General features: G+C 33.5%; 1 protein-coding gene across 1 annotated transcript; it reads left to right on the plus strand.

Moving 5' to 3' along the window:
- The first annotated feature begins 927 nt into the window (after window positions 1–927).
- Window positions 928–6,996, plus strand: LOC112720691 (phragmoplastin DRP1E). Its single transcript, XM_025771732.3, has 15 exons — window positions 928–1,289; window positions 1,435–1,498; window positions 2,176–2,283; window positions 2,666–2,767; window positions 2,906–2,956; window positions 3,059–3,120; window positions 3,330–3,420; window positions 3,537–3,601; window positions 3,742–3,936; window positions 4,031–4,150; window positions 4,240–4,310; window positions 5,499–5,724; window positions 5,850–5,900; window positions 6,016–6,384; window positions 6,592–6,996. The coding sequence occupies exons 1-15, from the start codon at window positions 1,161–1,163 to the stop codon at window positions 6,718–6,720; spliced, it is 1,833 nt and encodes a 610-aa protein (XP_025627517.1). The 5' UTR covers window positions 928–1,160; the 3' UTR covers window positions 6,721–6,996.
- The last annotated feature ends 4,090 nt before the right edge of the window (window positions 6,997–11,086 follow it).

The following is an 11,086-nucleotide window of genomic DNA, read 5'->3' on the forward strand; positions in this document are numbered from 1 at the left end:
AGAATCTTACTTTTTTTTTATTCTTCTTATTAGATTTTTATATGATGTTAGTTCTATATTAGGGTGTTGAAAAATTGGGAGTTCTCCATTTTTTTTCTTCTTTATCCCACATATAAACATTTGTATTTTCATTACATGAATAAAATTATCTAACTTTAAAAAAATATAACACTTAACAAAGACATGTCAATTTGAATTGATTTTTTAAAAAAAATATTTTTCTATCTTTTTTAAAAAGATATTTTTAATAAAAAAATAATTTTATATTTAAATAGATTTTTTTTAAAAAAATTAAAAATATTAAAATGTCTTTTTTTAATAAAATATTTTAAAAAATACATGTAAATAAATTTAAAATTGAATAAACATATTTTATTTTTTAAAAAATACTTTTTAAATTTAAAAAAGTCAATTCAAACCAAAACTAATTAACAAAAGTTAATAAGAAGACCAACTTAATTTATATGGATATTTTTTAAAAATAAAATTAAGATATTAATTTTTTTAAGAATCTAATAATTGATTCAGTCGTTATATTTCATAGATTAATTAATATATATTATGTTATTATTAACATGATGATAATACTAAATATGTGTGATTATTTTAGTATTTATAAATAGTTAATTAATAGTACATAAATAAATTAAATATTATTAATTAATTTTCTTTACATATAAGTATATAGCTATATTTGGATTGGACCCATTTAATTAACGATTCATACTCATTATATGAAATTCATATAATGACTATAATGACTAAATGATCATGTGAAAAGTTAATGGTAGTAAGACAAGTCACGCCTCGTCCTCCTTCCCCACCCCGCTGCTCTTCTCCACATCCAAACAGCACTTTTCAACGGCCAAAAAGCAACCAAATTCAAAAATAAAAAGAAATACGCAACACCCGCAGAGAGAAAAAACCGTCATAACGTAACAGAACTCAAACTGAATTCTGAACACTGAATACTGAACTGCACCCAAACCCAAAAATCACTAACAAAAAAAAAAAAAAAAATAGCTTCCTTTCTCTTCTTCCTCCCGTTCCTTCTTTTCCTACCCCTCACACTCACTTTCCTAGCCTCCTTCCTTCCCTTCGTTTCTTCTTCCTCCGAACCTGAGCCCGAACCTACCGCTTCCAAACCTACTCACACCACCATGGACTCGTTGATCGGACTCGTCAACCGTATTCAGCGTGCATGCACCGTCCTCGGCGACCACGGCGGCGACTCCGCTCTCCCTACACTCTGGGAGGCTCTTCCCTCTGTCGCCGTCGTCGGCGGCCAGGTCTCTTCTCTTTCTACAATGCGTTTGAATTGTTTGTTTGATTTCTGATTTTCACGCCAGTTCACGTTCTTATGCGCTTTTGGTTTTGCTTTCCGTGACTGTGAAACCTTATTTTGATGGAAGCGTGGTTTGTAACTGAATGCAGAGTTCTGGAAAGTCGTCGGTGTTGGAGAGCATTGTTGGCCGTGATTTTCTGCCTCGGGGATCAGGTTTGTTACGATTTAACAGTTGATTTGGAATTTTATATTTTTTCCACTGAAAGTTTTCTTTGGTTGCCGAGAAAAATTTGGAAATGGAAGAAATCAACACAATTTTTAATTTTTAACATTTTATTGTTCTTGAATTTTGCTTTATAAGAACTGTCAAATTCTGACAGGGGACAGTATAAGACAATTCTGACAATAAGCTATGTTTTCTTTTTTCATTTTTTGAAAACTTTATTTTTATTTAATTATTATTGTTACTGACTTGCTGGCATCAAAAAGAAAAATTCATGAACATGATAATTTTGGATAATGAAAGGACAAATGAATGATGCAGTGAAGAAAATTTTGACGAAAATGATACATATTAATATTTACTATAAATAGAGATTTTAAAATTTTTTACTTTAATAAATGCATAACAAATGTATTGGAAATTTAAATTTGCAATCTTTCTTATAAAATCTTTTATAATCGATATCCTTAACATGTACTTTTAGGAGCTAGGATACATGTTAGCTAAATTCTAAAAAATAAAATGCAGAGAAATTAAGTAACGTTTCATTTTCAGGTGCTGAAAAAAAAAAAAAAAAGCAATGCTTGGCCTTTTGTTTTTGTTTTTGTTCTTTTTTTTCCTTTGTTTTTTTTTCCCCTGGATATCTTACATTTCAAATGCTTTGTAGGGATTGTGACTCGGAGGCCTTTGGTGCTGCAGCTTCATAAAACAGAAGACGGGGTGCAAGAACATGCGGAATTTCTTCACTTGCCAAGGAAACGGTTTACAGACTTCTGTATGTCTTCTCATAAAGTTCAAATATACATTCAAATATAGTGGAACTTAGAGTTCTCTGATTACAGCATGCTCCCCTTAAATTGAGCCAACGCATGGCTGCATTGTGTCAATTTGTATTCAGATCAGTAATAATGTGTTTAACAGTAGGATATATGACTAAGATTATCTTTGTATCTCTTAGTGCGAGCATTTCCTTCGGTTGACTTAAAACTCAAGTAATATAATATTAGCTGCTATGTTATTAGTGTTATACAAGTTGACACTGGTCACTGTAATACATAAGTGATATGTATCTTACTATCTTCTAATCTGATTCTAGTTGATTGTTTTAGTAATAATATTCAAGATTTCTGTTTGATTTCTTAGTTATTTTTTTGTAGCTAAGGTTCGAGTGGAAATTGAAGAGGAAACTGATAGACTTACTGGGAAATCAAAACAGATATCTCATGTTCCCATCCATCTCAGCATCTACTCTCCAAATGGTAAAGAGGTTTTCTACATTTTTATTTTGTTTATGCATGCTGCATATAGGAGAGGTTGCTGTCTGTTTATGGAATTATGGTTGTTCCAAATTCTTGTGTTGTTCAAGTTGGTCTGATTATTACCCTTTCTGTTGTTAGTTGTCAATCTGACGCTTATAGATCTACCTGGTTTGACGAAGGTTGCAATAGGTACACTCTTTTCATCGTCCTTTCTAGGTTGAACATCCTTCTGCTTATTATCAATTTAAACTTGCTATTCTTGGTTTATGAAAAGATGTTTTATTTTGTCAGAGGGGCAGCCTGAAAGTATTGTTCAAGAGATTGAAAACATGATTTACTCATACATTGAAAAGGTATATAAAGAATTTACTCTTATCTACACTCCTACAGAAAATGAGTTCCCTTTCCCTCCCCTAACCTTGCCTACACGAGCGTGGAAATCTGAACTATGTTCACTTTTGTGGGAAAGAGAACAAAAATGTAATTCCTGCTTAATGAAAATGGCCAAGTCAAAATATTCAATGGATCTATTGGATAGATAACTTGTATTTTTGTATTGCAGCCTAATTGCTTAATTTTAGCTATTACTCCAGCAAACCAAGATATAGCAACATCAGATGCCATCAAAGTTGCCCGACAAGTTGACCCTACAGGTATAGTTAATGCAGTTTATTTACTATCATGCTCCGATAGTTAGATGATATGACTCTTGTGTTTATTTCCTAATTGTGTTTTTCTTGATCATGCACTCAAAATGCTTTTCTTTTAGGTGAAAGAACATTTGGAGTGTTGACAAAGCTTGACTTGATGGACAAGGGAACAAATGCTCTGGATGTAAGAATCTTCACCTTTTCAGCATTCTAAACTCTAAATTTATGAGACTATACTGTTGGCTCTACGAATCAACTTCAAATTGGATGTATGGATAAATTTTCTGATTATGACGGTAACGTTACCAATTTCTCATGTTGTAGGTCCTTGAGGGCAGATCATATCGTCTTCGAAATCCTTGGGTGGGAGTTGTAAACCGTTCTCAGGCAGATATCAATAGGAATATAGATATGCTTGCTGCTAGGCAGAGGGAGTGTGAATTTTTTGCCACTAGTCCTGATTATTCACACTTGGCCAGCAAAATGGGTTCGGAGTATCTAGCAAGACTTCTCTCCAAGGTTTTTATTTATCCTTCTATGGGGCAATTACAGTGATGGGATTTGCAATTCTTTGTAGTAGTGGCAATTTGTATAAGAACTGATTTTGTTTCAGCATCTAGAGTCCGTGATACGGGCACAGATCCCAGGGATTGCTTCTTTAATTACTAGAAGCATTGATGAGCTAGAGGCAGAGATGGCGCACCTTGGTAGACCAGTAGCAGTTGATGTTGGGGTAAATAGGATGTTATCCCATCTACTATCAATATTAGTTGAAAGTAATTCCAAATAGGATATTTATCAAGCTTCCTTCAATTCTTTCAGGCCCAGCTATACACCATTTTGGAATTGTGTCGTGCCTTTGAACGGGTATTTAAGGAGCATTTGGATGGAGGGTAAGAAATCATGTCATTCTTCTATTCTAAAATTCTTCTGTTTGCAATCCTCCATAAATGCTGACGTTTTATGGGAGAACAACAATGCCTTACCCAATTCTATACTGATAAACATTTGACTTACAACCAGAGGTTTCATTTTTTCTTTTTTTAAGTTTAGATATATGCAGTTCTTCAATCATATATAGCTTTTTTTAGATCGTTCGTTACAACTCGATCTATTAAAGGGAGCAAAGTAAGACATACTCAATGACTATTAATCCAACCCCTTTGGTATTGCCATCAAGGACGGATTCATAATCATGAGCTACAACAAGAGCAAAACACAAAACTCATGACTAACAACCAAAACATTCCTCTTATATGTTTCAACTCCTAATACAATCCCCCCAGTAAAAAAAAAATCTATACAATCCACCATAATAGTCTAATCCCTCTATATGGCCACTGCATCTGTCTGCTCTCCTTGCTTACCTTGGTTAACGCCTCTTGTTTCTATTGCCTTCTTAATGTAGACTCCTTTTAAGCTTTATATTCTACACATAGATCTTGAAACAAATTGCTTCCAGTTGGTCTCCTCCTTTCCTTTAAACCACCCCACCATGCATTTATTATTTAATATCGTCTTTATTTTCTAATTATAGATCAACACTCTTGACCACAAAAGTGGGAGAAAGTCTAGGTTTAAGATCCAACAGCACATAAACATGCAAAAACAACACAAACATGGTGAAAGATCTCTGTTGATAAGAACTGTTGTTCCTATTCCTCACCTCAATCCATTGATGTTCCGCTCTCACCATCACTATGGTTTTCTTGCTGTTTTTCTCTCTCCCCCAAGCTCAACCAATAGCTACGTCCATAAAATTTGTGTTTCTTATCTAAATTTCTTCTAAAAGATGAAGTAGATTGATTAATAATGCCAAGACAATTTTATAAATTATCCGAAATAAAATATCTAGTCATTTAAATGTTATAGGAATTATAGGATGACATATAAGTAGGAGTTAAAGGTGGTGTCAGTTTTTTGTTCTTTTTGTTTCCTTGGTCAAGGTGTTGTCAGTTATTATCTATTTGAACAAGTTTCTATGAGATTTTTAACCTATTACCTACTCTGAAAGTTTGAAACAATCGGATTAATACTTCCTGCAAGGAAAATTTTATACTTTCAATATTCATCTTTCCTAGGCGACCAGGTGGCGACCGGATCCATATAGTTTTTGATTACCAGCTTCCAGCTGCATTGCGAAAGCTTCCACTGGACCGTCACTTGTCACTGCAAAATGTGAAAAGAGTGATTTCAGAGGCAGATGGGTACCAACCTCACCTGATCGCTCCAGAGCAAGGTTACCGGCGTCTCCTGGAGAGTTCAGTTAACTATTTTAAAGGTCCCGCACAAGCTTCTGTGGATGCTGTAAGTGCTTCAGCTTTAAATAGTTTGATCAAGTTAACTTGTTCTATATTATTGGCCAACTTTAATACTGATTATGGATGTGTCACGTTAATAAAGTTTCCCTTATTGAATGATATATGTGGCAGGTTCACTTCATACTGAAGGAACTTGTGAGAAAGTCAATAGGAGAAACTGAGGTTTGAGTTTTTGTTTTTGTTTTTGTTTGTTTGTTAGATTTTTTTTCGAAAAAAAAAAAGTAATAGGTTACTTTCTAACCAAATATTGTTGTGTTTAATTTTTCCAATGCTGCAGGAGCTGAGGCGCTTTCCAACGCTTCAAGCTGAGATAGCCGCAGCTTCAAATGAGGCACTAGAGAGATTTCGTGAAGACAGTAAGAAGACGACTCTACGAATGGTAGAAATGGAATCATCTTATCTTACTGTGGAATTCTTTCGAAAACTCCCACAGGAAGTTGAGAAGGGAGGAAATCCAACTTCACAATCGGCAGACCGATACTCAGATGGACACTTCCAGAGGATCGGTTCAAATGTTTTATCCTATATTGGCATGGTATCAGAAACACTGAGGAATACCATTCCAAAGGCCGTGGTTCATTGTCAAGTACGGGAATCCAAGAGAACTTTACTTGACCATTTCTATGTTCAACTGGGCAAAAAGGAGGTACGAGACATAACTTTAGATTCATTTGACACCGGACGAAATTGTGTTCATAGCCATATCCATCGTATTCTACTGGGAAAATTTACCAGAATAGGGAACTTTACAGTTAAAAAAGATATTTGTTTCTGAAATCTGAATTATTACTGAATTCTTGTATGTGCATATAAATCTATTTTCTGGACTCACCGTTGCTGTTCTATTTTTCAGGGAAGGCAATTGGCTCAGTTGCTTGACGAAGATTATACATTGACAGAAAGGAGGAAGCTATGTGCCAAGAGGCTTCAGTTATATAGGTCTGCAAGGGATGAGATTGATGCAGTTTGTTGGTCGGGTTGAGATGAATCAAGTTATAGAGTTGAGAGTTGAGTGTGTTGACGGTAAAAGGATTGGTTTTCGTTGCTTACTCTGATGATGCCTGATCAGAGTTATAGTGGTATATATTGTTTTTTTTTTTAATCTTTTTAAATTGAATACATGTTGGTTTTCTACCCATGTTAAGATTTGCACTTCAAAAGCATTGTTGAAATTTAATCCAACTCTTCCTTATTTGTTCAAGAGTGACCTTCACCTTTTTAAAGGTCAGTTTTATATTTAAAAAAGTATTTAGTGTTATATTTTATAAAACAATGATGGTATATGATTAAGTTATTTTGTTAATTAAGATTAACCAAGTTAGTCTAATAGTTTAAGTATTAATTACCAGAAATTTTAGTTGAAGAAGAAAGAGGAAAAAAGGAAAGGCATAAGAAATTAAGAAGTAAAAAGACTTGGTTACAAAAATAATTTGTTCATCTAACGATAATCGGAGTTAAAAGTTAAAACTATTAAATTATTCTTAACTAACTAATTTGACAGACTTTTTTAGACTAAACCACCAAAACAATTCTCAAAATATTTTGAAGTTGACAAAAATGAATTTTAAAACACAATTTTCTTGTTAGTGTTTGTGTCTTTCTTGTCAGGATGGACACAAAATACACTAAGTATTCTAGATATAATGTCTCTATTCATATTTCATCTGTCAAACACAATTTTGTATTTCTGTATCTTTGTCTCAGTGTCCCATATTTATAAACAAATGCAGTTTAAGATTATGATCATTTGACAAATCATCTAATAACAATTCATGTTCAATAACAATTTACTTATGTTTAAATCATTTTGTCAAACATCCATAAGCTTCTGTGATCTTTCAAGATCTGTATTATTAGTACCAATATTTTTCGGATTGTGTTTTTAATACTTTTTTTTGTTCAAATTTTTTTTGGTTCGAAACTAAAATGGTTGAAAAAGAGTTGATAACAAAAGAAGCTATACGTAACAATAGCAATTATACTTTTTCTTCTAAATTAAGTTCCTCTAAAATGAGAGAGTTGATAAAATAATAGAATGAGGAATTAATTGTTCTTAAATTAAAAGAGTTGAGCTTATATATGATGAGAGTTATAAATTAAATAGTAATTAATTTTTCAATTTATAACAATGTTTTGGAAGTCAGATCGGACCAACCAGTTGAACCGGTCTGACCGAGAACCGCCAACACAAATGAGTCGGCTCATAGGAAAAAACCGTTGAGAAGAAAGCCGGAGGTGAACCGCTAAATCAGTTAGGAACTGGCCAGTTGGGTCAGCTGGGACCTTCGTGTTTGTTGCTAGCTCGCTGTCTTCGAAGGTCAATGCTTTGTTCGTGGCTCACTGTAATAGTGTAATGACATTGTTCTTTGTTTTTTTTCTCTGTTCATAAGGGTTATTGATCTCTGAATTATTCTTGAATGATTTGTGTTTTCAATTTTTTATTCATTGATTAATTGATTATTGATTAGCACTTACCACTGTTTGTGATTATTCATTGTAAATGTGTTGTTGTCCTGCTGTTCTTTGTGCTTTTGTGGCTTAATTGTGCTTAGATTGTGACTATCTTAATCAAATTGCTGAGGATTGTTGCCTCCAGATTTAAGTGCTCCAATTGAATATCTGTATATTTTGTTTTCATGATTTGTTGCTTTGTTTGTGATTATTGAAAATTTGAAACGCTCTGTGTGACTGGGTTGATATTGTTGCTGATTTTGAACCTGGACTTTGGCTTTGTTGTTGTGTTTCTGGATATGGTTGCCCTTCAGCTTCAATTTTCATTTCACACGCCTTGCACTAAACTAAGCTTTCAACATAGATTTTGGATTTTTACAAAAAACCTCTATAGGAATATGAGATTTTAAGTCATTAATGAAACATGAAATCAGTAATTGGATATGTTATTATAATATTCTTTGCATAAGCTAGTAATTGTTATAATATTCTGATTGTTTCTTAATTGTGACTATAAATCGAAAAAGCTCTACATCCATGTAAAAATTACATGGATGGTATTCAAGTACTTTCCACTTCACGCCCCACACACTCGTTTGTTTTGCACGTGCCTCATATAACGTATATAACCTAATCCTTATTTTGCGTGATCAACCTTTCTCAACGTAAATCTTTCTCAACGTAAACCTTTTCATACAATGTAAACCTTTTTCGCGTTCTTCTTCTTCTTCAACCTAATTAAATTCGTTGTTCTCCTTTATTCTCATTTTTCTTCTCTGCATTATGGATCTGGATCGACTTCAACGTAATTAGCTTCGTCATTCATCTTCTTCTTCATTTTTTTCTTCGATCTGCACTTCTGAATTGAAACAATGAATGAATCAACTTCTGGATTATTGAATTTTGAATCGAATTCAATGGAATGAAATTGCTAATTTTATTTGAAGTGAATTGAATGGACTGAGGTGATCTATATCTGAATTTAATTGAATTGAATTGATAATATGTAACTGTGAGTAACTGTGACTGTGAGTAACTGTGAGTAACTATGAGTAAATGTGAGTAACTTTTCGGTTCAGTAATTACGAAAGAGTTTATTCACCATGTGCATGTGTTCGGTTCGGTATGCAGAAAGGAGTCTAAAAATAATTAGATGAATATAGTGTTTAGAGTTAGGGTTCAAGGTTTATAGTTCAGGGTTTAGGGTTTAGGGTTTAGCGATTCAGGATTTAGGATTTAGGGTTTTAGGGGTTTAGAATTTATGGTTTCAGGGTTCAATGTTCAGGGTTCTAGGTTTAGTGTTTAGGGTTTAAGGTTCTGGGTTTAGTGTTTAGTGTTTAGGGTTTAGTGATTCGGGGTTCAGGGTTTAGAGTTTAGGATTTAGGGTTCAGGGTTTAGGGATTCAGTGTGTTTCAAACTTTCGGTTCACCAAGTATATTAATTTCGGTTCACCGTGTTCAGGGTTGGGGGTTTAAGGTTTAGGATTTAGGGTTAGGGGTTTAAGGGGTTCAGGGTTCAGGGTTTTAGGGGTTAGGGTCTTAGGGGTTTATGGGTTTAGGATTCAGGGTTTAGGGTCTAGGTTTTAGTGTTTAGGGTTCAGGGTTTAGGGTTTTAGGGGTTTAAGGTTTATCGGTTCAGGGTTCAGTGTTCAAGGTTCTGGTTTTAGTGTTTAGGGTTTAGGGTTCAGTGTGTTTCCATATTTCGGTTCTCCCAGTGCATTAATTTCGGTTCACTGTGTTCTTTTGGAGTTCATAATGTATTGGTAAATACAGTGATTGCAATCACTGAGAACCTGGAATAAAACAGCAGCCAAATAGTTCCAACAGATATATAAATTAACATCTCAGATGAGTAATCCATATTGAATCAAATATAAATATTAACATTAACATTTAGATTAATATTCACATATATACATTTGAAGTAAGCATTTTTTGCTTTTTAAACAAGTTAAACAAAATATTGTTAATTACAAACAGCCAATCCTAGTATATGCTATTTAGTATCTAAATCCCCATATGTGAATTTACAATAAGGGCTGGAGAGGGCAACAGATGGCTTCGGGAGTCTTATTGCTTCAGATTCCCAAATCACTTGGTCTCTAATTTTATTCATTTCATGCAACAGAATGTGCGGACCATATTGGTACCTGAAGCTATCAATCTCTCCCTACATTTCAATTGAAAGGAATTAGTTACATAAGAAATGAACCTAACTGAAATCAGAAAAGAAAGAAGTTTATAAATTTAGAAAGTACTAGCTTGTGTCCAAGCTCTATATTTATATCTCTTTCTGCTTCTGATCTTTTGTGGATTAATTTTTTCAAGCCATTTCATGACGTATATCCCACAATCATAGCTAAGCAAGAATTGAGTATAATACGATTAATAGTGTACAAAATAAAACATATTAAAAATAGCACTATAGAAGAGAATGATTCTTACTCTGTACGTTGACCATTTAGTAGGATATACTCTGCTTCTACTCCCAGTCCATCCTCCATTAATGGTTCCCCCTAGCATAAACCCTCATCTGAGAAATTATTAATCCCTGAAAGGTATGCAAAAATTGAAAAAAATAAATCAACAACACTCAACCGAACTCATTTCATTTACTGAAAATTTGAATAATTTACAAGAAAATAACTTACAACAAATTTGTTCAGTTTCTTCCTCGAATCAAGTATATTTTCTGGCAACTTATTGATAGGGTCAAGCACATAGAATTTCTTTTTGTTTACATCGGCAATTCACAACCACCAACGCGCTCCATTGTAAATTGGCACAAATAGCTCAAGTTTGGGAAAATAATAAAATATTTCAGTCAAAACAATAGCAAACAAGAGAATTATCAAAGAATTTTTAGAAATTACAACTTACAAATGGATGTGATGCAAG

The sequence above is a fragment of the Arachis hypogaea genome, chromosome 11 (assembly GCF_003086295.3).
Source record: "Arachis hypogaea cultivar Tifrunner chromosome 11, arahy.Tifrunner.gnm2.J5K5, whole genome shotgun sequence".
Classification (NCBI taxonomy): domain Eukaryota; kingdom Viridiplantae; phylum Streptophyta; class Magnoliopsida; order Fabales; family Fabaceae; genus Arachis; species Arachis hypogaea.